The sequence below is a fragment of the Agelaius phoeniceus genome, chromosome 32, assembly GCF_051311805.1.
Source record: "Agelaius phoeniceus isolate bAgePho1 chromosome 32, bAgePho1.hap1, whole genome shotgun sequence".
Classification (NCBI taxonomy): Eukaryota; Metazoa; Chordata; class Aves; order Passeriformes; family Icteridae; genus Agelaius; species Agelaius phoeniceus.
The window spans coordinates 2,004,678-2,031,674 of NC_135296.1; the positions used below are offsets into that span (position 1 = coordinate 2,004,678).

General features: G+C 47.6%; 2 protein-coding genes across 2 annotated transcripts in view; one reads left to right on the forward strand and one right to left on the reverse strand.

Annotated features, from left to right (window-relative positions):
* LOC129133504 (uncharacterized) overlaps positions 1-26,997 on the forward strand; it is a 148,063-nt gene that overhangs the window by 96,742 nt on the left and 24,324 nt on the right. The window lies entirely within an intron of this gene.
* On the reverse strand, positions 10,177-25,005 carry LOC129133490 (uncharacterized). The gene is given in 4 exon segments (XM_077192295.1): positions 10,177-17,891; positions 22,687-23,926; positions 24,113-24,193; positions 24,616-25,005. Coding segments are annotated over 3 exon segments (2,058 nt in total). The 5' UTR covers positions 24,168-24,193; positions 24,616-25,005; the 3' UTR covers positions 10,177-17,128.

The following is a 26,997-nucleotide window of genomic DNA, read 5'->3' on the forward strand; positions in this document are numbered from 1 at the left end:
CAGGTACCTGCGCTGCTCTGCGGAAGCGGCCACGCCTGGGCTCCTGCCCTTGCGTCCGCTCCTTGGCTGCATCTGCCAAAGAGCCAGCACAGCCAGAGCTGAGGGGCCGCCAGAGAGGCCAGAGAACACAGGCCAGCCCTGCGCTCCCCAGGCAGGGACAACCCCCCGCGTGCCCAGGGGACGGAGTACGGCCATCAGGAGAACAGCCCCAGCCCCTGTCCCGTCCCATCCATGGGAATGGCCACAGGGATGGGATGGGCTGGGATGGGATGGGCTGGGATGGGATGGGATGGGATGGGATGGGATGGGATGGGATGGGATGGGATGGGGACAGGCTGGCCGCAGGCACCGGCCCTGCGGCCCAGCTCCGCCACTCACCATCCTGCAGCGGCTGTAAGTGCTCCGGCTCTGCAGGCTGCTGCGCTGGGCCAGCTGCAGGGCCTTTGCTTTTCTTGCCCCAAAGCCCCTTGAACAGGCTGAGCAGACTGCCCGCCATCCCGCTCTCTGACCTCAAGGGCACCTTCCAGACAGATGCCTCAGCAAGGCTCCGAGTCAGCGAGTGCTGCACTGGTGCCTTGCAGGCACCTGCAACAGAGGAGCCTCAGCAAGGCTACAGGACAGCAAGTCCTGCACTCCAGGGCTCCTGCCACAATGACAGGAGACTCCTGGTGAACGATGGAGCTCGCCAAGTGCCACGGCCTGGCCACGAGGGCACCGGCCACAGGGATGGGAGATGCCTTGCAAAAGCTCCGAGTCAGCGAGTCCCGAGGTCTGGCCGTGAGGCCAGCCGCAGGAGGAACGCCTGGGAAAAGCTCCGGGTCAGTGAGGAACGAGCCAGCTGTGCGGGGGCGCCTCACAGCACCGCTCTGTCCCGTCCTGTCCCGTCGCATGCACCCAGCACTGTGGCGTGGCCGCGGCAACGGCAGAGCCTATGTCAGCGCCTGTCACAAAGGGCTGCTCTGACACGCTGTCCCTTCCGTTCCCACGGTGACCCCGCTGCACCGTGTCACAAAGGGACACGCTGCCACGTGCCCCGGGGCCATTCCCTCCCCAGCCAAGGTGCCCCCGCCTGTCTAACACACCAGTGTCTAACACAGCCCTGGACACACCATGACCCGCCAAGTGCTCGGCAAGGACTCTCCACGCTGCCCGCACAGCCCAGCTGGCTGCCAGCCCTGGAGCAGAGCAGCTTCCAGCAAGCAAGAGGCAAAGGCATCTTGCCAAGAGTTCAAATACAGGCAAGATGCCATCAGTGTCTGCAGAAAGGCCTTTGAATTCACAGCTCTCTGAGAGGCATTTGGGGCTCTCGGCTGTGTGGGAATGTACAAAATCAGACGGTTTTGGGAAAGCTGCAAAAGGCAGGCTTCAGAGACAGATGAACTGTGATTAGAGCTAAGCAGCAGCCATAAGATAGGTCAGCAGAAAAATTATTTAAAAACTAGAAAAGCAAGGACAAAAAGAACAATGGTCTGTGTATTAACGCTTGTCTAGTATAACTTTGTAAGCTACAGAAAAGTTTATCTAGCAAGATATTAGGAAGTTTAAGCTTAATAATGGGGCTCTATGCATTGTGTTTTAAGGCTTACAAGTAGGTATTGCATTCGAAATAAGCAAGCATTGTTTTAACCAAAGGTACATGTGCTTATAGTGGTTGGATAGAACTACTGTCTTCTTTTGCTTTGTGCGATTGGTCAAAAAAGTTTTAAAGTAAGTTGTAACATTAAGTTCTTGGTCTGCTGCTTGGGATTTGAGCTGCTGGCATCTTCCCATTGTCATAACCATGCAACGAGATTGATGCTGGAAAATAAAACAGTTCAAGGGACGTTCCATAGCAGTCCCATCCCGTTTGTGATTTGTACATACACCCCTGATGGGCAATAAATGCTGCTCCTCTGTGAGGAACTTTGTTAGACTAGAAGAATAAAAAAGAAGATCGTAGACAGTGCAGTCGCCAGAGACCCAAGTTGTTAATAAGAGGAAAAATCATCCCCTTCGTCGTCTGTAGCTGATATCCTTGTCAGTAGTAAGTAGCAACGTTACTGGGAAATCATTCATCTAAAACAGAGTAGGACCTTTATTTTACCAGCTGAAAACAATTTTACAAGATAAAAGACATTCAGTCATCTCAAAACATGAACTGAAAAACGTATTAATCTAGGTGAAAGAAAATACTCAAAATATAGACTTGAAGTCTACTTTTTCCTTTCATTTTTAGGACCAGATAAACTAGAAAATGTATAATCTTGTCTCTCTCAAAAAGGAAGATACTTTGGTTAAACTAATGCCTTTCTCCAGAACTTTAATGGAGAGAATGTTCTCCAGAACTTTAATTTTAAACAGAATGATCGTAATAGAAACTTTCTCAAACACTAAAACAAAACACCTAGTTCCGAGACATTAATTTGGAGTAGTGCTAAGCCTTCATCCTCTTCTGGGGGGATCTCAAGTTTTGTTTGGGGTTCCTTCCCTTCTCCTAGTGTGTCCAGAGTTTCTCCAAGCAGTGTAGACAACACCCCAATCTCCAAGAAGGGAGAAACAGATCAGCTTCCAACTTCAGTCATGTCCTCTGTTTCTTACAAAACTCCCTACATCACTGATGCTACAACTAAACATCCTCCCAGTCCTCCACAGAATCATCCACCCCCAGATTTCCCAAGAAATTATTTGAGATTTTTGTTGTGTTCTGAGAATTTGGGGGGTCAGGGGTTGTGTTCTAGGGACGTTAAGAGTCAAACAAGTCCGTGAGATGAGAGTTTGGAGGAAGTTTACAAAACAAGAGCTATTGTTTCTGTACCCCGTTCCTCTTCCAAACAAGTTGCCAGCAGATCTCGTTCTGAAGTTGTACAGGGGGGATCTACCATAAAAAAACTCCAAATCCATTCTACCTACCTGAGGAGCTGTGAAAGTCACCCCTGCCACAGTTTCTTCTTCCCAAGAAGTCACCCCCTCAAATCAGTCTCAAGAGAGCAGATTGCTTTGCAGTTCTAAGAATTCTTTTCGCATAGATTCCTCCCCCAAGACTCTTCCAAAGTTTTTGCCACTTTTAATTCCCTAACCTCCAGTTACAAGTAGTAAGGGGGCTTTAGATTTAGCTCTGCCTGCAGAAGAGCAGGTAAGGGAGAAGACAAAAGCGGCAGGTGGCAACCAAGAGCTGAGCAAGACCAAGATAGCTCTACCCAGAGGGACAGACGAAGAAAGCTCAAGAAAGTTTCTGTGGAGACACAGATCATTTAGAAGCCTTGAAGCCTGTCTCATTCTCTGCTAGGGAGGAAAACAACAGGTCGAGATCGCAGCTTAGGGCAAAGTGTTTTCCAGCTGTATCCCACGGGCAGAGATACAGTGTAGAACCTGTAACAATCCATTGAAAGTATCACAAATACAAATTCGGGATCTACAGCTCAAAAGCAGCCCAATTTTTATGATTCTAATAAAATCCAGTTTAGTGAATTGAGATGTGATTTATCAAGCTCTAGCTTTCTTCCTGTAACCAATACAACACATTCCTCAGCCACTGTCTCCAGTGGTGGGGGGGGAGGTTATTAAGGATGTAGAGCTCTCCTCCTCTACCCTTCCTAACAAGGCTCCCAAAGAAGCGTGTTGTTCAAGCAACACTTCTGCTAAAAACCTAGAGCTCTCTTCCCCAACCCTTCCTAACAAGACTCCCAAAAAAGTTTGTTGCTGCAGAAACACTTCTGCCAAGAAGAACTTAAAGCTTCTTAGCAAGGTTCCTAGGACAGCTAATAGCTGAAACAACGCTACCTGTTCTTCTGTATTAGACACAAGAGCGATGAGAGGGAAAAACAAAACACAATCTAAATCATAAGTAAACCTTCCATTACAACTACCTAATCAGTCTAATATTAATCAAAATTTTAAAAAATATTTAAATTCAAAAAACAAGCTACTAACCTTACCTATAAGATATGGTCGTAATGATGTAAATCCACAGTATGAAACTCTTTCTCACGATAATATAAAAGAACTCCATCAAGCTTTAAAAGAAAGTTCTCTTCTCCTTATTTTAATAAAGTGTTGAAATGTATATTTAATATTTATGACTTAGTCCCTACTAATTGTCAAAATTCCAGCTTCCCTGATCTTAACCAATTCACAATATCTTTTATAAAAATTACAATAGAAAAAACTTCTTAATAAATTGTAGCAGACATCTTTTGTGAAAATCCTTTCTTAGGATTTTTTCCTGCTGAGAAGCTGAGAAGCTACAGCAACAAAATGTAAACAATGGTTATCTGCTGCTGTGGAATGCATCAGGCGGATTTTTGATTGGCCCATCTTGGATGTTTATAATTAATGGCCAATCAAGGCCGAGCTATGTCGGACAGAGTCTGAGACAGCTGGCTTTTGTTATCTTTCTGTTCTGTTCTTAGCTAACCTTCTGAGAGGAAACCTTTCCTTCTATTTCTGTTTAGTTAGTTATAATGTAATATATATATCATAAAATAATAAATCAAGCCTTCTGAACATGGAGTTAACATTCTCGTCTCTTCCCTCACCTGAAGACCCCTGTGACCAATGTCACAATAAAATAGTTAAAAGATAGCAAAATACTCCTTTTAAGAATATAGATATTACCCAACTAACAAGTGATCCATCTTTCCATAAACCAGAAAATCAGGCAGTAGAATTGCCTTGACCTATACTAACAGATATTAAAGATGCTGCTAGAAAAGCTTTATTTTCAGTTAAACCAACTAGTACCCACGTAAATACTTATACTACTATCAGACAAGGTAAAATAAAATCCTTTGGTTCTTTCCTAGATAGATTAACCCAAGCAGTCAAAAGACAATGTCCAGATGAACGAGCTCATTCCTATATTATTCAAAACCTTGCTTTTGTAAATGCTAATAAAGAATGTAGAAAAATTATTTTAACTTTACCTGATCAGCCTCCAACTGTTACACAGATGATAACAGCTTACAGTTAACTCCCATCTCTACAACATCTTGCTAATGGGCAAATCAATGCTTTTAGAAAGCAGATTGTAGAATCTCAAAAAAAAGTTAAGAACATTAGGAAATAATTTAGAAAAAATTTTAAGAGAAAATTTAGGACAACAAAGAAAAAAATTTCAGAAGGCCCTAAAAGCACAAACAAAAATTAAAAAAAAATCTGTTAGTACTGTAGAGTTAGACTCTAATAAAAAAGCTTGTTTTGCTTGTAGTAAACCAAGACACATTAAAAAAGATTGCCCTACAAAAACAGTCCAACCTAAACAACTTTCTATTTGCCCTCGATGTCAGAAAGAGAAGCATCTTGCTAAGCACTATCACTCTCAATTTAACATTGATAGAAAATCTTTGTCATTAAACTCAAAAAAGAGCCCAGATTACCACTGCTCCTCGACACAAGTAGTGGTACTTCCTTACAGTCAATTACCCAATCAAATACTATTAGTATAGTATTAGCATTAGTCATTTAGTCATCAAATAGTCATTAGTCATCAAATAGTATTAGTACCTCAGTTATTTATCCCTTGATCAACCATTCCTCAAATCGTCCCAACTCAATACCTTCAAGTACAAAGTTCAAATTAGCCTCCTCAAAATTAATACATCTTTTAAATAATTTTTGTTATAAAAGTATTCCTACTGAAATCATCAATTTTTTTTCCAACAAAACCAAGATTTTTTGATTCTAAGCAAAACCAACAACACAATTCTTAGACTTTCAATCCTTCCCGCTGTTGTTTCAGTAAATTGTAACAAAGAGCTAGTAATTTTTGCTCTTACATTTAATATTCCTATAGTAATTCCACCAAAAACACCTATAGCTATTACATTTCTTTTATCCATGAATACACCCAAGCAAAACAACTTTCCAAAGAATTTAATTATGTCTGTGCCATTTAGTACCTCAAATCCTAAACTCTTTTAAGTTCAATGTTTACACAACCAAACAAAATTGACTTACAACCTAACTCATCATAGTAGAACAATTTACATTACAAGCATACCAAATACTAATGCAAATATCACTGTAGTTTCTCACATGTTTTAGCCCAGATTAAGATCTAGTAGCTCCTGCAAATTCCCTCACAAAGATTAGAGGTACTACTGTGTGTTTACAAAGTACATCCATAATTAACATTACAAGTCCTAAAAGAAAGGCAGCAACAGTGCGTCCTTTTGTTGTTCAGAATCCTCTCACCTTCTAGAAGAGAGACATCCTGTCCCAATAGGGAGCAAAACTAGAAGTAGGCCTGTGATAAAAACCACGTCAAAACCTACCACTTTAAAACTAAACTAGAAAAGGAATCATCCTATATCAATTGATCAATAACCTTTTAAAAAATCCTTAAAAGATTAATAAAAGAACAATTACAGCAAAATCACATCACCCCCATGAATAGTCCCTAAAATTCACCAATATTCATCACCTATAAAAAGACATCAGACTCCTAGAAGTTACTTCATGACCTGAAGAAGATCAATAAAATGATTAAAGACATAAGAGCTCTTCAACCTAAACTTCCTTCTTTATCAAGAATCCCAAAACACTAGCCTCTCATTATTGTTAATTTAAAAGACTGTTTTTTCCACATCCCACTTCATCCTAATAATACTCCAAAATTTACTTTTTCAGTTCCCACCATCAATCAAAGAGAACCCATACAGAGATATCACTAAAAATCATTGCCCCAAAGAATGAAGAATTTACCTATAATTTATCAATATTTTGTTACACAAACTTTGTCTCCAGTCCAACAAAAGTATCCAAGATCCATGATTCTACACTACATAGATAATTTGCTCATCACAGCGCCAACACAAACAAAAATAAAACAAACCCATGCTAGTGTTGTTACTAAAATCCAAAATACTAAACATCAAATTTCTATTACCAAAATCCAAAAATTCCACCCTAAAAGAATCTAAAATAGAAGATAACTAAAAAAACAATTACACCACAAAAAATACAGCTCCAAACCAGTGTCAACAACCTACAAAATTTACAACTTCTAAGAAAAATCAATTGAATCAAACATATTTTAAAAATTACAAACGATGAGCTAAATCCACTTTTCAATTTATTAAGAAACTGCAACATCAACTCTCCTAAAATTCTAACACCTAATGCTCGTACAGCCCTTAACAGTCATAAAAGCTCTCCAAAGGCAACAAACGCATTACTATACTCCAAAAAAGCCTTTAGTTTTTACAATTTTAAGAGAAAAAAATACAACTTTATAGTCTCATTTTTCAGTAAAACCCTTCTAAGAAAAATCCTTTGTTGATAAGAGGTTTTTCTTCCCTACAAGTTTCCAAAGACTATTTTTAGGGTTTTAAAGATGATAACACAAATTGTAATTAAAGCCAAAACAAAATTATTAAGTTTAACAAGTCAAAAATGTACAGTTATCTATTTACCATTTTTAAAAAATTATCTTAATTAAGCAATACAAAATTCTAATGATTTGCAGTACACATTGTTGAACTTCCCACATGTTTGTTCTATTCATTACCCAACTCACAAATTATTACAAACAAAATTAAGCTTTGGAGAGAAACCTATGTAAAGTAAAGAACCTTTAAACACAAGAACTCTCTTCACTAATAAATCTAGCAAAAGTCACAAATCAGTTGTAACTTAGTTAAACCAAAAAACTAATGCTTATGAGACAGATATTCAAATAGTAAAAAGATCTCCTCAAATTGTTGACCCTACTACTATAGTTCAAACTTTTCAGGTCTTTCCACAACCTTTTAATTTAATCACAAATTCTACTTATGTTGCTAATGTGGTTAAAAGATTAAAAAGATCTGTTTTAAAAATGTTAGTAATAACACTTTATATCATTAGCTTTCATACATTTATACAACTTTACAATATAGAACTAATCCATATTTTGTTTCTCACATTAAGGCTCATTCTTTGCTCCCTAGATTTTTAGTAGAAAAAAAATGCTAGAGCAAACAAACTAACAATAGTTATTTCAAACACTTTACCAAGCATTTTTAAACAAGCAAAACTAAGTCATGCCTTTTTTCACCAAAATGCACAAGCACTTGTACGAATGTTTCAAATTTCCAAAAGTCAAGCTAAAGCTATCGTCAGTACTTACCTGTCAACTTATACAGCCTCCTGTTTCTACAAGAGCCATCAACCCTCAAAGCTTACAAAACCTGCAGTTATAGCAAACAAATATCACTAAATACCATTCCTTTAATAAATTTTAAAATATTCATGTTTCAGTAAACACATTCTCTAGTAGAATTATTACTTCTCTTCACACAAGTGAAACAAGTAATCATACCTATCACCATTTTTTACAAACTTTTGCATCATTAAGTTTACCCCAAAAAGTAAAAACCAACAATAGTCCCACATATATATCTCAAAAATTAACCACATTTAAAAAAAAATAGGGTGTTCATCATATCTTTAGTATTCCTCACTCTCCCATAAGTCAAACAATTATTAAAAAGCCACATCAAACATTAAAACACATTCTTAATCAAGAGAAGAGGGAAGTAACGTCACACTACAAATAAAGTTAAACAAAGATTTATATGTTTTTAATTTTTTAAACAACTCTGCTGCAAAACCCAATCCACCAATTTTTAAATATTTTTCAAATAACACACAAGCAAATCTAAAAAATAAAAATCCCCCTGTTTTAATTAAAAACCCTAAAGCCAAACAAATTAAAAGTCCTTTCCAATTAATCACTTAAAGCAAAAGGTATACTTCTGTCTCTACAAGTACAAAAATTGAGTTCCAACCAAAACCATCAAACCATATCACACCCCAAAACATGTTAACAAGTCCAAAACCATAAAAACAAGTACACAAATGTGAACCAAACAAAAAGATCACAAGCCACACCTAACGTTCCTTATTCATCAGTAAAACTTACAAACTCTAATTTTATGCTATTTAAAAATGTGTCAAATATTAGTTTCATAAAGCTAATTTTTGGCAAAAGAGTAATTTTCATTTTGTCGTGTTATAAATCCCCTCTATTAGACTTTCAGAAGTAAAATCTTATTTTAAAGTCAAAAACAAAGTTTTAAAATTAATATATATAGAAAGATTTTTTGCCAAAAATTAGCTCAAAAAAACCCCCACCAAAATCAAATAATATACTAGTGTTAGTTAGTTTTAATTACTTCTTATAATACAAATTTACCTATAAAACAACGAAAAACAAATGTTTAAGTAACCTTAACCAAAACAACAAACTCAAATACCATTTTTGTCTAATTCAGAACCAAAAAAAAACCTTTCTCAACCTGTCTAATCAGTATACCAATAAAAAATTTACCTTTAATCAAAAAGCAATTTAATTGTAAGCCTAATAAAATTAACAATACAAACAATCCTGTATTGAATTAAAACATTTAGACCAAAAAACTTCCACAATAGAAAATAGAATAGAAATTTATAAAAAAATAGAAATTTATACAAAAATTTATACAAAAATTTATACAAAAATAGAAATTTACACCATTACTAAACAAGCTTCATAAAATGTCTATATGTGTTAAGTATTTTAATAGTCACATTAGTAGTAATACCTTACATACTTCAGTGTGTGCAACAAATAATAAACAAAACTATCAAAAAAGTTTTTATCATACAAAAGAAAAAAAATTCACAAAGAGTTCTCAAAATCTTACAAAAATAGTAAATAAAAAACAATACTTAATAAAAACAAAAAATAATTTAGGTAAGTAATAAACAAATATATTATAGTAAAACTACAAAACACAAACTAGTTAATACACAACACAATTACAGAAGTTTCTTTTTAAGTAAACCGAAAAAGAGAATTGTAAAAATCCATAAAATCAAAGTTTTTTAAAAGCTACAAAAAACAAATCTCAAAACCATCAAAACTATAATTAAAGCTAAACAGTCACCATAAGATTAATAAAAAAATATGTAAAAAATAGAAAAATAAAGACAAATAAAACAATAGTCTGTGTATTAACACTTATCTAAAATAACTCCCTAAGCTATGGAAAAAATCTAACAAAATATTAAGAAGTTCTAAGCTTAATAATAAAGCTCTATACATTGTATTTTAAAACTTACAAACAAGTATTGTATTCAAAATAAACAAACATTATTTTAACCAAAAATACATATACTTATAGTAGTTAGATAGAACTACTGTCAATATACATTTGCTTTGTGTAATTAGTCAAAAAACTTTTAAAGTAAATTATAACATTAAGTTCTTAGTCTACTACCTAAGATGTAAATTAATAGATCTTCCCATTAGCATGACCATATAATAAAACTAATACTAAAAAATAAGACAACTCAAAACATGTTCCTAACAATCCTATCCCATTCGCAATTTATACATAACCCCCAACCAACAACAGGTAGAAGCCACCACTGGAAGGCTGAAGACTTCCCTGTGCCTCACACCACTGCCCGGAACACCATCCTGAGCCTGGAAAAGCAAGTCCTGTGGAGACATGGCACCCCTGAGAGAATCCACTCGGACAATGGGAGCCATTTCAAGAATGGCCTTATCAACACCTGGGCCAGAGAACACGGTATGGAATGGATAGATCATATCCCTTATCATGCACCAGCTGCTGGGAAAGTTGAACGGTGCAATGGACTACTTAAGACTTCCCTGAAGACTTCCCCTACTTGGCAGGGGAACCTTCAGGAACCGGGAAATGAACTTAGCAAAAGTCATCTGGATGGTCAACACCCGAGGGTCCATCAATTTAGCTGGTCCTGCCCAGTCTGAACCCTTGCACACAGTGGATGGAGATAAAGTCCCTGTTGTACACATGAAAGGTATTTTAGGAAAGACTGGATTCATCCCACCTCAGGCAAAGACAAACCCATCCGTGGGATTGGTTTTGTCCTACTGGTTACAATTGGTGGGTAATGCTCAAAGATGGAGAAGCCCATTATGTACTACATTATGTACAAAAACCTAGTGTTAAGTGACAGCTGTGTGTAAGATTTCATTGTGATGCAGATAGTAATAGAATAAGGGGTGGAAAATGTCTTAGGTTGGAAATGGGTGTGTGTATTCTATTCCTGTCACTTAGAGGTGCGGCAGTTACTGTCCGTTAATTGGGCAGTTTTCTTTATTTCTTCCACAACCAATCCTCCCTCCAGGGAGATCTCTTCTGTTAATGAACCATTGAATCCCACTGCATGACTGATAAAAATTACATCATTCCATTGTGAGAAGCTCTGCCCAGAGGGAGGAGCCAAGCATTCCTACCTGGATTAATCAGAGATTTGGAAGTCCACAGCCAGCCTTTTCCCACTGGATTCCCAGAGAAGCAGCTTTTTTCTCTACTGGATTCTTAGAGGAAGACCGGGCCCATCTACAGTACCACTGGATCTTCAGAGGAAAACTACAGCCTTCAATGGGATCATTGCTCAACAGAACCACACCTGTCACTCCAGAAGGACCGCAGCCACCATTTAATCAGACTGCTACCAACATCCTGACCAACAGGGTGCCAGGTTGGATTCTGACTCTGTCAGTGGGTTTTTTTCTGTTTGTACTATTGCATTTATATTTTTAATTTTCCTAGGGAAGAACTGTTATTCCTTTTCCCATATCTTTACCTGAGAGCCTCTTAATTTCAAAATCATAATAATTCAGAGGAAAGAAGTTTACATTTTCCATTAGCAGACACCTATCTTTTCAAGCCAAGACATGGATTCAACAAGGGCAGTGTGGAGCTTTCTTTCCTGTTCTGAGTAGGCTGTAATCTGGTATTAAGGCTCCTCCCATGGGACACCTGATAAAACCCCCACACTGTGGGTCTGCTTCGCTCTTTTTTCTCTCTGCTCTTGGCTCTCTGGGGCTCTGCTCGGGCTCCCGGACCTCTGCCTCTGCCCCCCATTCCCCCAGCACAGGGTGGGGGGGGAAATAAAATGGACTCCCATGCTAAACAACAAAGAAACTTGTCTTGTCTGTTTCTCCTGCCGTGGGCTGTGGCCTCCCTGGACAAGATCTCATCATTGTAGCCGCACGCTGTTACAGGGCAGCACAAAGGGGAATTTCTGTGGAAGCTGCAGAACCCCTGTCAGCAGTTGAATTCCCAGTGTTTCACCCACTGTCCGAAAGCAACACCCAAACCCCGGCTCTTCCCACCTAAACCCGGTTTTTCCCACCTAAACCCTTCTCTTCCCACCTAGACCAGTCTCTTCCCACCTAAACCCAACTTTTCCCACCTAAACCCAGCTTTTCCCATCACCGACTCTGGGAAATTGGCACGTGCCAAGGACCCGAAATACCAGACATGGCACCAAAACAGAGACACAAAACTTCCTGCAGAGTCCATGCCCAAAATCCTGCAGCTGCTTTGGCCATTCCCAGCCTGGAGAACACCCTGAGATCATCCCGAGCACAGAGATGGAGGACAAGGACACCACGAGCCCCTCAGTGTTGCGTTGTGATTTCAGGGTTTACCTCAGAACCTCGGGTCCCTGCCCTGATAATTCCCTGCCAGGTCTGTCAGTCACCTCTCCTTTCCCCTTCCGAGTGCTGTCTGTCAATCCTGGAATTCCATAAGGGCCTCCAGTGATTGGCAGATTCAAAGGATGCCCTCTACCCCTTGGGGGGGGGGGGGTGGGCATTGGGCCATCCAGGTGTCCTTTGCCCCTTGAGACTGTGAAAAATGCGTATTTTATGATTGGCTTTTCGCAAATATTAAAATTAATATTATATGTGTTGTGTTAGAAAGTAATGCTGTATTAATTCTCTTAAGTACTGTGTTAAATATAGTTTTAGGTTATAAAAATTGTTAAAATAGAAACAATGCTATGTAGGATACTTTTTTTAAAGAAAGGAATCGCAGCAAGATAGCAGCCACAGGGCACCTAAATCTTTCAGAGAAAAAGAATTTATTGCCCTCTTATCAGAAGAAACTAACTTCTTCCCGCCTCGAAGGCGCTGTTAGGATTTGGAGGAAGAAGTCGACGATGACCAGACAGAATCCTGTATTTGAATGGAATTTATGCATCATGTATGAAGTGGATGAATATGCAACAGACTATTGTTTTTAAGGGTTAGCTCGTGCTGCCCAGAAAAAGGTACCCAGACGTCCATAACTCTTTGTGTTTGTTGTCTCATATTCTCCTAATTCAACTTGTCCAAATTATTATTACTCTAATTGTATTACTATTTTTATAACCATTTTATTACTATTAAACTTTTAAAATTTTAAAAACAAGTGATTGGCATTTTTCACAGGACCTCCCCTCCTGTACCTGGTTGGTGGGATTCCTATCCCTTCCTTCCCCCTCTCCCCGGGGTTAAAAGGAACAGCAGCCACACAGTTTAGGGAGTTCTGTTGGAGCTGTTGCTGGATTCAGAGGCCTGTGGGCCAGAATAAAGCTCTGGATCCAAACCCTCCATCAGAACCGACTCCTTTCCTTCACCATCACCTGAAAGCTTCTCTGGCAGAGGGAAACCTGAGGAGCAGCCCCTGTTACGGGGGGAAGCTCCATCCCACCACCACCAGAGCTCCTGCAGGCCTGGACTTGTCTCCATGTGCCCAGCTGCAGCATCCAGCCAGCCAAAAGTGTCTGTGGGGTGAAACACCACACACCCAGCCAGGCAAAAGTGTCTCTGGGGTGAAACACCACATACCCAGCCAGGCAAAAGTGTCTCTGGGGTGAAACACCACATACCCAGCCAGGCAAAAGTGTCTCTGGGGTGAAACACCACACACCCAGCCAGGCAAAAGTGTCTCTGGGGTGAGAACACCACACACCCAGCCAGCCAAAAGTGTCTCTGGGGTGAGAACACCACACACCCAGCCAGCCAAAAGTGTCTCTGGGGTGAAAACACCACAGTTGCTTCTATTTGGTTCAGCACCAAGGGCCAGACAAGCTCAGGCACGTCCTGTCCAGCTTTATTGATATTATTCCAGTAGAGGGGGTCCCCACTGGGTGCCCACACCTGTGGAAGCCCAGGGCACCAGGAATATTTCTCTGTCTGCTCTGGGGTGCCCTGACCCCCAGGGGAGCACTGACTTTGACCCTCAGTCATGAAGAGTTTCCTAGACTTGAAGATAGACTAGAATCCACAAAAGTGTGAAATAGATTACAGAGAGTAGTGTAGGTGTATCACTTGGTGAGAAATTTAGGTTCTGGGATTTTTAGTATGCTATGGATGGAAGCAAGATGGAGGGCACAGGGTGTCGTCCTGGGTTTCTGCTTCATGCTTCTTCTTCTTCATGGGTTTGGGTGGCATTTTGTAATTGGGCAGAAAAGTCTGCATTGCAGGCTCTTTGGGATCAGTTATTGGGTTTAAAAGGGAAAATAATCTAGGTATCAGTTCTTAATTGGACAGTTTAGTCTTAAAAGACCTTGTAACAAGAGATTGTTGGCTATTTTGTGCCTTCTAATGAAAAGCTGCCAAACTCACAGTAATGACACTGTTTTACTGATAAGAAATAATAAACACTTGAGTCTGAACATAAACTACCGTCTCAAGTGCCTTCAATCCAGACCCAGAAAAACCGACAGCTGGTACCCCACATGCACTGTTATAAACAAAAAATCTGCCAATTTTTTTTTGTGAGAAAAAGGTTACAAAAACCAGTCAGACCAGTGTTGCTGCTAAAGTGCTACCTGTTTGTTATAATAATTACAAGTCGTTGTCGTTAATGGTTCTTTTTTGTATCAGTAAAGGCCCTGTCTAGGGCTAAGTTAATGGCTCTTCTCCCGAGACAGTGAGGAGAAGGGACGAGACGTAGGAGGGGGCCATGCAAAATAACTTTAGGACCAGCATGCCATGAGAAGCTACTACTCCAAACTTACTGAAAAGACCCCCAAAACAACGAGCCAATATAGAGTTAGGAAACTGGAGTGATGTCTGGACGTGAGGAACAGAGTGCTGAGCCTGCAGAGATGCTGAAAACCTTCATTGCCCCTCACCCTGAGCAAAAACCCTCTCAAACCGAGACCCGGAGAGAGAAGCTGTAGCGGTCATTATCAAAGCTGCGCATATCCTCCTTCTCTAAGTCCCCCTGGGAGAGGCGACGGAGACTGCAGACCTGTCTAGCTTCACAATCTTGAGCTGATCACGTTTAATAAAGGCATTAAAAGGAGAAAAAGCCTCCTGCCCTGTTTGTTTCATGCACCAGCCTCTCACAGTCCCCTCCCGGTCGGGGACACGGTGACAGGCTGCCAGGGAGACAGGGTGACCGGAGCTCCGCCACCTGTGGAGAGTTGGCTAGCTGAGAAAGGTCACCTCGACATAATAGCGTTGGTTAAGGTAGAGGGAGGCAAGTCTAGGATTCAGCAGTCAGCGTCCAATCACTGACAAGGAAATTGTGCCCTTGGTGCAACAACGGGATAGAGGAGAGGATCTTTTGCCAAAAATATGAGAATAGTTTCAGCAGAATAACCACAAGAATGTAGAAGCAGTAACAAAATAACCATAAGAATATAGAAGTAGGCGTGGTTGACCGATAAGTAATTAAACAAAAAAGAGCTCAGCTTTGCAGTATGTATAAGCTTCATTAACACCAATATAAATATGTGTGAACTAGCAATAGTTTGAGACTTGCTGATCACGCATATTGTGTGCCGAATTTCTTCCTCCGATCCAACACGCCACCCCCACATCCGGGGCACAGGTGAACCGGGGACATTTCCGTGCCACCCCTGCCACGCTTCCCCTCCCCCCTGCCGACCCCCCTTTGTCACTCCCTCAGCGTGGGGGGCTTGGTGGCACCGCAGGACCCCCTCTCTGTGCCATCCCCGAGGTGGCACCTGTGCTTTTTGTCACCGCCACCCACCAATTTGTCACCAGTGCCCAAAACAGGGGGTGGCCCACATCCTACAGTGAGGGGGGAGGGACAACAACATTTTTGGGGTCTCCCTCACCACTTCCACCCCCCCGAGGATGCTGTGCGACTCTGCACCCTCCCCCCACCCTTACTTCCTCCTTCTCCTTCACCTCTGCCCCAGGAGGTGATGCCACTGCTCCCACTGGGGACACACTGGTGACACCGGGGGAACACCATGGGTCACCCCTCAAAGGGACTGCAGGGTCACAGTGGCTCCTGGAGTCCCCATGATGTGACAGCTGGGGAGACTGGGATGCTGTGCTAACAATCTGGGGGGTGGGTGCTCATTTTGGGGTCTCCAGGGTGGGTCCCAAAGTCCCCTCCTGTCACCACAAAGTCACCTCCCCAGCCCTTGCCTCAGTTTCCCCCTCGCTCTGCAGGGACCATGGGGAGCTGATGTTCTGGAATTGGGTTTATTTTGGGGGATTTGGGGTTGGGGGCTACTGGGATGGGCTGGTGGGACAGTGGGATGGGCCAGGGTGTGGCCAGGTTGGTGGCAATCTGGGCTGGGGGCTGGCCAGGCTGGGGGAGGCTGTCCAGACCAGCGTCCTGCTGGGATCCATGGCTCTGGTGTCCATCTGGACCAGGGTCCATCCAGAGTGGGATTCATGGCTCTGGTGTCCATCTGGACCAGGGTCCAACCTCTCCTGCCCCCATCCATGCCAGGCTCCCCAGCCAGGGCCACTCCTCACTGCAGAGTGGACATGACCCATGGTCAGTGCCAAGATGACCCCAAACCCCCTCCCAGCAACCCCACCAGGCCACCAACCCCAAGCCCCAGTGCCACTGGTGTCCCCTGGAAGCCAGGCCATTTCTGTATCTCCTGGAAAAGGAGATCCACAGTCCTGGGCTGGGGACTCAATGGCATCCAGGATGGTGAGCACCAAGTCCATGTAGTGTGGGGAGGCAGCTGGGGACACACCTATGGGGATGGGAGTGGGGGGTGAAGGGGGTTAAGGGGTGGGAAGGGGGTTGAAGGGCGGGATGCACCCAAAAATTTGCCAAAGGGGAGGACGCCCAAAAGTGGGGGGAAGGATAGAAAACAGGGAAAGGATGCAAAATAGAGGGGAACAGACCCTAAATAGGGGGGAAATGACCCAAAACAGGGAAAGGACCCAAATGACAGAGAAAGAATCCAAAATAGGGAGGAAAAGACACAAAATAGGGAGAAGGGACACAGAAGAGGGGGAAAGGATCCAAAACAGGGGAAACGTCTCAAAGTGGGGGGAAAGGACCTAAAATCAGAGGACAAAGGGTGTCACGGGCACAAAGCTCTTCCTGCACTCGGGGCACTCCCAGGGCTGACTTTAGTGCTGGCTCTGTTGGTGTCTGGTCAAGGTAGAGCTCTGGGAGAAGCTCGTGCCACACTCAGAACACTCCTAGGGCCTCTCCCCGGTGTGGATGTGCCGGTGCTGGATGAGGGTGGCGTTCTGCTTGAAGCCCTTCCTGCAGTCAGGGCAGTGGAAGGGCCTCTTATCTGTGTGAATGTGCTGGTGTAGAAGGAGAAAGGAGCTGATTGGAAACCTCTTCTTGCATTTATCACACTCGTAGGGCCTCTCCCCGGTGTGGCTCCTCTGGTGGCAGATCAGCTGGGACTTTGACATGAAGCTCTTCCCACACCCCCCAAACTCGAAGGGCTGTTCCAGCCCAGTGTGGACTTCCATGTGCTGGGTCAGGTGGCTCCTCCTCTGGTAGATGTTCCCACATTCAAAAGGCCGTTCCCTGGTGTGGTTTCTCTGGTGGATGGTGAGTTCAGAGCTTGTCCTGAAGCTCTTCCCACACTCTGCACACTCGTAGGGTCGTTCCCCCATGTGAGTCCTCAGGTGGGCAGTCAGGGTGGAGCTCTGGGTGAAGCTCTTTCCACACTCAGGACACTCATAGGGCCTCTCCCCGCTGTGGATGCGCAGGTGGGTGACGAGGCCGGAGTTGTTCCTGAAGCCCTTTGCACAATGGGGGCAGCAGAAGGGCCTCTCATCTGTGTGACTCCGCTGATGCCTGACGAGACAGGAACTCATCTGAAACCTCTTCCTACATTTATCACACTCGTAGGGCTGTTCCCCAGTGTGGATTCTCATGTGGAGATTAGGCAGGATCTCAGGGAGCTCTTCCCAAATTCTGAGCACTTGTGGGGCTTCTCCCCATCCTGAAGCTGCTCATGGGCTCCCAGCTCTGAGCTCTGGACGCCTCCCAGGCCCAGGGTGGGTCTTTCCTCCTTGGATCCCTGTGGCATTTGCAGCCCCTCCTCGTGAGGGATCTCCAGGACTTTTCCTCCCCATTGGATTCCTGTGCCATGGAGCTGCACAAAACAGCCTCTTCCACGAGGTTCTGCTGTGGGGATTTGTTCTCCCTGGTCTCCATGCTCAGCGCCTGGTCTGGGGGAGGAAGGACAAGGAGAGGATGGGATTTGCCTCCGTGCCACAGGGAAGGGCAAGGAGATGCCCCCAGTGCGTCCCCAGCAGGACAGCTTTGGCAGCAGGGTTGTCCTGCAGCCGGGGGCCGTGCTGGGCTGGGAGATGGAGCAGGAGAGAGGGGGAAAGGGGCACTGACTTCCTCCTCACCTGCCTGGGGCTCCCCGGCCATCTTCCTCTTCCTCGCAGCCACCTCCTCGTCCATCGGCCGAGGTTTTGGAATGGGAAATCCTGGTTTGGGGGAAAACAAGGCTTACTGAGTTGGGTTTGATGGTCCCGCTGCCCAAGTGCAGCTGGAGAAGTCAGCGCCCCTTTCAGCCTCGGGGGGCCCGGAGCCCGCTCATCCCCCCAGCCTCCCCCACCCCTCCAGGCAGCCGGTTTGTCCCCCGGCTCCGGGATCGCCCCTCTGCGCTCTCCCCGCTCCGGGGCTCCCGCGTTCCCCCCGGCTCTCCCGGGGTTCCCCCAGCCCGAGAACGCCCCCGTGCCCGCCGGTACCGGGCTATCGCCACGTGGGACCCCCCCAACTTTCTTCCAGGGGCATTTCCGGCTCGGGTTTGGGGTCCAGCAAGGTCCAAACGTCCCCTGCCCCTCGAAAAAACCCTCCCGGAGACCCCCCCGATGGATCCGGGGCGAGCTGCCCGATCCCGCTCACCTGCGGCTCCTGGAGGCGGCGATGCAGCAGGAGCCGGGGGAGCTTCGGCCTGAGCGGCGGGGGAAGGCGGCGGGGAAACCAACGTGGTTCTGCTACTCCTCTTCTCTCTGCTGATCCTCTTCCTCCTCTGTCCCTCCTCTTCCTCCCTCTTTTCTTTCGCTCCCAACCCGGCCCGGGCAGTGCCGACCCCCAAAAGCAGCCGCGCTCTGCCCCGGGCGCGTTCCGAAACAACCGCGCCTCGCGCGGCACTGGGAGTGATACGGGGAGCACCGGGTACGGATCCTGAGAGCAGCGGGAAGGAATTGGGAGCGCTCTCCCTGCCAGTCCCGCTCTTACTGGGAGCACTGGGATGGAACTGGGAGCAAACAGCGCCCGGAGGCGGCTGCAGCCGGCGGTGGGCAGGGCCAAACTGAAGGGCGTGGTGATGCAAATAGAAAGGTGATCGCGGGCTGGGATTGGTGGGTGGGAGCATTGGTGGGTGGGACCAGCGCGGGGTTTTCTCGGTTACGTGAGGGCCGGGGCGAGCCGGAGCGATGGCGGCGGCGTCCTGTGAGAGGGGACAGGGAGCGGGATGCGGACAGGGACCAGCAATGGCACCGGGAATGGTGATAGAGGCCGAGAATGGGGGCCGGGAATGGGACCGGGGAAGGGGATAGGGAACGGGAAGGGGACCAGAGATGGGGACGTGGTTCGCAAATGGAGACAAGGACCTGGAATGAGAATATGGGAACGGGACAGGGAACATGGAAACAGCAACCGCAGAGAGAATGTGGGCTGGGGATTCGTGCTCCAAAGTGTCCAAGTGAAACCCAGCAGGGGCTGTGAGCTCTGCAGCTGGGCCTCCCCTGGGCTGCTGCGGCCCAGGGCCCAAAGGCGGGAGCTGCAGCCTCGCTCCTGGCTCAAGAACAGGAGCCTCCTCCAGGCCCATGGCCCCTGCATGGCCCCAGCATGAGGGAGGGCTCTGAGGCACAGCGGCTGCTGGCAGGAGGGGCTGCTCCGGCCAGCTGGGGGCCTCTGAGAAATGCCCAAAGCCTTGTGCTCTCTGCAGCTGGCCAAGGACAGCAGCAGGGCTGAACGGTTCGTGTGGCACAGCCAGCCCGAGCTGTGCAGCCCTCAGGGCCCCACGCGAGAGGCTGCCCTCAGCAATGGCACTGGGAATAGCACCGGGAGTACGGGACAGGGCCAGGAATGGGGACAGGGACAGGGAATGGGACTGGGAATGGAGACAGAGTGGGAATGTGGACAGTGATAGGGAATGGGACTGGAGAATGGGGACAGGGACTGGAAATACTGGGCTGGGACCAGGAATGGGATCAGAAATGGGTACAGGGACAGTAATATGGAACCAGGACTGGGAATGGGGACAGGGACTGGGAATACAGGAGAGAGACCGGGAAGAGGATCATAATTCAGACTATCGGAACAGGACAGGGAATATGGAAACAGCAAACAGAGAAAGAATATGAGATGGGAATTAGGAAGATAGGACCAGGATGGGAAATGAGAATACGAGAACAGAACTGGGAATGGGAATATGGGAACGGGATAGGGAATATAGAAATAAAAAATGCAGGAAATAGCAGCGGGACCGGAAATATGGGAACAGAAACAGGACAGGGAATATGGGACTGGGAATATGGGACAGGGACAGGAAATGAGACAGGGAGTGGGATCTGGGACGGGACCGGCAGTGTGGTGACATGGTGTTGTGGGCTCAGTGTTGGCTAAATGCTCATGTACTCTCTAGAATTATTTACTTATTTCTTGTTGCAAGACAGAATTAGAAGAAAGGTAAAGTAGGGTTAAAACTTTAACAGGGTATAATGAAAACTTTAGTAATAGAACTAAAAGAAAAAATAGAGCATAAAACTTTTAAAACACTTCTTCTCCTCTCCCCACAACTTTTTATCTTTCCCACGGACGATGTCCAGAGATGAATTTGTTATTATCAGTCAGTTTACTTCTCCTAAAATAATCTTTCATCAATTTTCTTAGGCAGAGGAGTCTTCCTTGCCTTGGCTATGGAGATTTCTCTACAAGAAACAGTGTTCTTGTGGCTTCAATCTAAACGAATAGCAGCCGCTTGGGAATTTGCATTCGTGAAGTCCTTCTCATCTTTTGCAGCCTTCCCACAGCTGTGGTTTTGGGCTATGTTAACTTATTGGGGTGCCATTTTTAAGGATGAACTGTTAAAAAACAAAGGTTCTTTTTATGTATCTCTGAAATCATCTTCATCTCTGAGAACAGAGGTTTTCTTCTTTCCTGGGAGCAAAGGGGCTTCATTACTTTTGTCTCTCTCTGTTCAAGCTTCTCATCAGGATTGCAGCTCCTTTAACAGCTGTTCACTTTAGCATTGGTGCCTCTGTTCATGATGGTAATTAAAACACTATATCCTTCGAAAGCATTTTAATGAGTTACAGGGAAAAAGAGTCTGATGTATCAATTGCATTCTTCTCTATAGCCTTATGGGAGGATTTCAGCCTAAGACTAATGCATTTCTTCATTTTTTCTCTATCTGGGACTTGAATCCTTTTTTACTGCCTTTGGTGTCTTTCTGTTGTCTTCTATATGTCTATCTGTCTTTTTCTCTCCCTTGAGAGAGGATTGAAGGTCTGTAAGTTTCATTTGTGCAGTGAAGGAGTTGATGTTACCCAGGCATTGCATCATTGTTGCTGTTGGTTCTATGATTCCTGCCCGGCAGTGGTTGGAGCAGTCGTAGTGCATTATTTCAGGCTGCCCTGAGGGGGCTGTGTCAGGATCTCAGGAGGGCCTGGCCTAGAACAGCAGCACGCCACGGGCCGATGGCTTCCCCTCCCTCTGCTCAGCAGTTTCTGGTGAAATTCAGCTGAGACGTGGGCCAGCCTGGCCGTGCTGGAGGGGAGGCTTGGATGTGGGTAGCCAGGCTGGAACACAGCAGCAGCACACCAGGGACTGATGGCTTTCACTCCCCTGCCTGGTGGTTGAGGATGAAGTTCAACAGTGGTAGAATCTTCACCAAGCTGCCAAAAATCCAGCACCGGAGCCAGCACAGCCCAGCAACTGCAGGTGGGGCTCAGCAATGGCCCGCTGTGTGAATGTCACAGAAGGGAATCTAGCTTTAATTGGCTTAAAAGCAGGCCTGTTTTCACAGCTAGGCAGCAATTAGTTTTACTATGCAAAGAGAAGCTCTCATCAGTTCTTTTCAGAAAAAATAATTTCTACAGGTGACTTCTTCCCTCCTCACTAAATGTCAATCACGGCAAACACAAATGGGAACCAGTGTGGGGCAAGGGAAATCACAGCAGGGAGCGGGGGATCCGGAACAGGGGACACCAGGAACCAGGACATGGGGACAGTTCCAGGGCAGGGGGTCCTTGATCAGCTGCCTTGGAACCTCTGCCAGGGTCTCCCAGTGCAGCCAGAGCCACTTGGCCTTGGGTGCCCAAAGCCCTGAGCAACCCCCAAATTCCTCCCAAGAATGCTCAACTCCCTTGAAACCAGCATCCCTCACATCCCCGGAAGATCCCCCTAATGTCTCCAACCTTGTCTTAGTTCAACATCTTTCTTTTACCCTGGTTTTGTGTGTTTGGAAAGGACAAAGAGAAATGAAAAGAAAATCCAGGCCACAAGAAGCCAGGAGGATGTGGAGCCCCTCCCAGGCAGGTGTCTTCCCAACACGGATCACCGGCACCAAGGATCACCAGGGCTCTGCCCTCCCGGGCTCACTGGGGATCATCCAGCACAGATCCTCCCGTGGGGGATGGAGCTGGAGCAGCGCAGGAAGCTCTTCCTGCACTTGTGGCACTCCCAGGGCTGACCTTAGTGCTGGCTCCGTTGGTGTCTGGTCAAGGTAGAGCTCTGGGAGAAGCTCTTCCCACACTGTGCACATTTGTAGGGCCTCTCCCCAGTGTGGATGCGCCGGTGGCTGATGAGAGCAGCGTTCTGCTTGAAGCCCTTCCCACAGTCAGGGCAGCGGAAGGGTTTCTCATCAGTGTGAATGTGCTGGTGCAGGAGGAGAGAGGAGGTTGTCTGAAATCTCTTCTTGCATTGATCACACTCGTAGGGCCTCTCCCCGGTGTGGCTCCTCTGGTGCACAATCAGGCTGGAGCTTGTGCTGAAGCTCTTCCCGCACTGCCCACACTCGTAGGGCCTCTCCCCAGTGTGACTCCTCAGGTGGACAATCAGGGTTGAGCTCTCACTGAAGTTCTTCCCACAGTGCCCACACTCATATGGTTTTTCCCCCGTGTGGCTCCTCTGGTGGACAATCAGTTGGCAGCTCCTGGAGAAGCTCTTCCCACACTGGGGACAGTCGTAGGGCCTCTCCCCAGTGTGGATGCGACGGTGCTTGACGAGGTTGGACTTGACCCTGAAGCCCCTCCCACAGTCGGGGCAGCGGAATGGCCTCTCCTCTGTGTGTGAGCGCTGGTGCACGAGGAGAAGGGAGCTGGTCTGAAACCTCTTCTTGCATTCATCACACTCATAGGGCCTCTCCCCAGTGTGAGTCCTCTGGTGGGAAATAAGGTGGGAGCTCCTGCTGAAGCTATTTCCACACTGCCCACACTCATAGGGCCTCTCTCCGGTGTGGATGCGCTGGTGCACAATCAGGTGAGAGCTCAGCATGAAGCTCTTCCTACAGTGGGAACACTGGTAGGGCCTCTCTCCGCTGTGCATTCTCTGATGAACAATCAGGTAGGAGCTGGTGTTGAAGCTCTTCCCACACTGCCCACACTCGTAGGGCCGTTCCCCGGTGTGGATTCTCATGTGGCGGATCAGGGAGGATCTCCACCTGAAGATTTTCCCACATTCTGAGCACTTGTGGGGCTTCTCCCCATCCTGAAGCTGCTCATCAACCCCCAGCTCCAAGCTCCGGCCGCCTCCCAGGCCCAGGGTGGGTCTTTCCTCCTCAGATCCCTGTGATCTGCGTTTGAAGCCCCGCCTTGTGAGGGATCTCCAGGGCTTTCCGTCCCCATTGGGTTCCTGTGCTGTGGAGCCACTCAAAACAGCCTCTTCCACAAGGTTCTGCCGTGGGGATTTGTCCTCCCTGCTCTCCATGCTCAGCTCCTGGTCTGGGGGAGGAAGGACAAGGAGAGGATGGGATTTGCCTCCGTGCCACAGGGAAGGGCAAGGAGATGCCCCCAGTGCGTCCCCAGCAGGACAGCTTTGGCAGCAGGGTTGTCCTGCAGCCGGGGGCCGTGCTGGGCTGGGAGATGGAGCAGGAGAGAGGGGGAAAGGGGCACTGACTTCCTCCTCACCTGCCTGGGGCTCCCCGGCCATCTTCCTCTTCCTCGCAGCCACCTCCTCGTCCATCGGCCGAGGTTTTGGAATGGGAAATCCTGGTTTGGGGGGAAAACAAGGCTTACTGAGTTGGGTTTGATGGTCCCGCTGCCCAAGTGCAGCTGGAGAAGTCAGCGCCCCTTTCAGCCTCGGGGGGCCCGGAGCCCGCTCATCCCCCCAGCCTCCCCCACCCCTCCAGGCAGCCGGTTTGTCCCCCGGCTCCGGGATCGCCCCTCTGCGCTCTCCCCGCTCCGGGGCTCCCGCGTTCCCCCCCGGCTCTCCCGGGGTTCCCCCAGCCCGAGAACGCCCCCGTGCCCGCCGGTACCGGGCTATCGCCACGTGGGACCCCCCAACTTTCTTCCAGGGGCATTTCCGGCTCGGGTTTGGGGTCCAGCAAGGTCCAAACATCCCCTGCCCCTCGAAAAAACCCTCCCGGAGACCCCCCCGATGGATCCGGGGCGAGCTGCCCTATCCCGCTCACCTGCGGCTCCTGGAGGGGGCGATGCAGCAGGAGCCGGGGGAGCTTCGGCCTGAGCGGCGGGGGAAGGCGGCGAGGAAACCAACGTGGTTCTGCTGCTCCCGTTCCTTCCGCTCCTCCTCTTCCTCCTCTGTCCCTCTTCCACCCGCTTTTCTGTCGCTCCCGGCCCGGCCCGGGCAGTGCTGACCCCCAAAAGCAGCCGCGCTCTGCCCCGGGCGCGTTCCGAAACAACCGCGCCTCGCGCGGCACTGGGAGTGATACGGGGAGCACCGGGTACGGATCCTGAGAGCAGCGGGAAGGAATTGGGAGCGCTCTCCCTGCCAGTCCCGCTCTTACTGGGAGCACTGGGATGGAACTGGGAGCAAACAGCGCCCGGAGGCGGCTGCAGCCGGCGGTGGGCAGGGCCAAACTGAAGGGCGTGGTGATGCAAATAGAAAGGTGATCGCGGGCTGGGATTGGTGGGTGGGAGCAGCGCGGGGTTTGCTCAGTCACGTGAGGCCCGGGGGGGCCGGAGCGATGGTGGCGGCGTCCGGTGAGAGGGGACAGGGAGGGGGAATGGGAACAAGGAGCGGGAATGGGACCAAGAATGAAGATAGGGACCAAGAATGGGACCGGGGAAGGGGACAGGGACTAGGGACAGAGACTGGGAATGGGGAACGGGAATGCGGACAGGGACCAGCAATGGCACCGGGAATGGGGATAGAGGCCGAGAATGGGGGCCGGGAATGGGACCGGGGAAGGGGATAGGGACCGGGAAGGGGACCAGAGATGGGGACAGGGTCCGCAAATGGAGACAAGGACCTGGAATGAGAATATGGGAATGGCACGTGGAACACGGAAACAGCAACCGCAGAGAGAATGTGGGCTGGGGATTCGTGCTCCAAAGTGTCCAAGTGAAACCCAGCAGGGGCTGTGAGCTCTGCAGCTGGGCCTCCCCTGGGCTGCTGCGGCCCAGGGCCCAAAGGCGGGAGCTGCAGCCTCGCTCCTGGCTCAAGAACAGGAGCCTCCTCCAGGCCCATGGCCCCAGCATGAGGGAGGGCTCTGAGGCACAGCGGCTGCTGGCAGGAGGGGCTGCTCCGGCCAGCTGGGGGCCTCTGAGAAATGCCCAAAGCCTTGTGCTCTCTGCAGCTGGCCAAGGACAGCAGCAGGGCTGAACGGTTCGTGTGGCACAGCCAGCCCGAGCTGTGCAGCCCTCAGGGCCCCACGCGAGAGGCGGCCCTCAGGAATGGCACTGGGAATAGCACCGGGAGTACGGGACAGGGCCAGGAATGGGGACAGGGAATGGGGGCTGGGACCGGGAATACGAGACTGGGACCAGAAATGGGTACAGGGACAGTAACATGGAACCAGGACCGGGAATGGGGACAGGGACTGGGAATAGAACCAGGAATGAGAATGGAAATAGGAGATAGGGACAGGGACCAGAACAAGGACCAGGATATTGGGACTGCAACCAGCAATGGGGACAGGGACAGGAATGGGCACAGGGACTGCGATGTGATTGAGAAAATGGGAAAGGGACCTGGAATGGGACTGGGACGAGAATATTGGAATGGGACAGGGAATATGGAAACAGGAACCAGAGAGACAATATGGGACGGGGATTAGGAAGATGGTATCAGGATTGGGAACAGGAATACAGGAGTGAGAGTGGGAATGGGAATATGGGAGTGAGACAGGGAATACAGAAATGGAAATGCGGGACCAGTAGTAGGATTGGGAATACGGGAACAGGACGGGGAATATGGGACTGGGAATATGGGAACGGCAATGTAAGGTTGACCCAGGGCCTTTGTGGGGTCTGGTTTGGCAGCTCTGGACCCCCGGGCCTCACTATCTCACAAGGACCAAAGTAAAGGACAGGAGGCGCTCTTCTCCTCGGGCCCAAAAATCCCACCTTAATTGTGGAATCACTCCAGGGAGGCCCAAGAGGGGAAAAGAGATCAAGTGTGTGATCGAGGGTGATTTTAAACCCAGGGAAAGGGGGGCACAGGAGAGAGGCCACGGCCAATGGGATACAACTGATGGGAGGGGCGAGGGGAGGAGTAACCCAGGGCAAGACCACCACCGGGGCTTTGGGGGAGAGGGGTGTGTGCGGGACAAACCATGTGATACAACATAAACTATTCACTGCAAAATAACAAGACCACCCAGTGCAAAACAATAACTAAAGAAACAACTTGATGCAATACAACCAGACAGACAGTACAGGATAGGGACAGGGAATGAGACTGGGGATGGGAGACTGGGATGGAAGCAGAATGGGCCCAAGAGTGGGGTGACAGGGGAATGGGCCAGAGGAAAGGAGGGTGACAGCAAGGACAGGGGGATCCTGCACAGGGAACACCAGGAACCAGGATGGGGGAGATGAGAACAGTCCCAGGG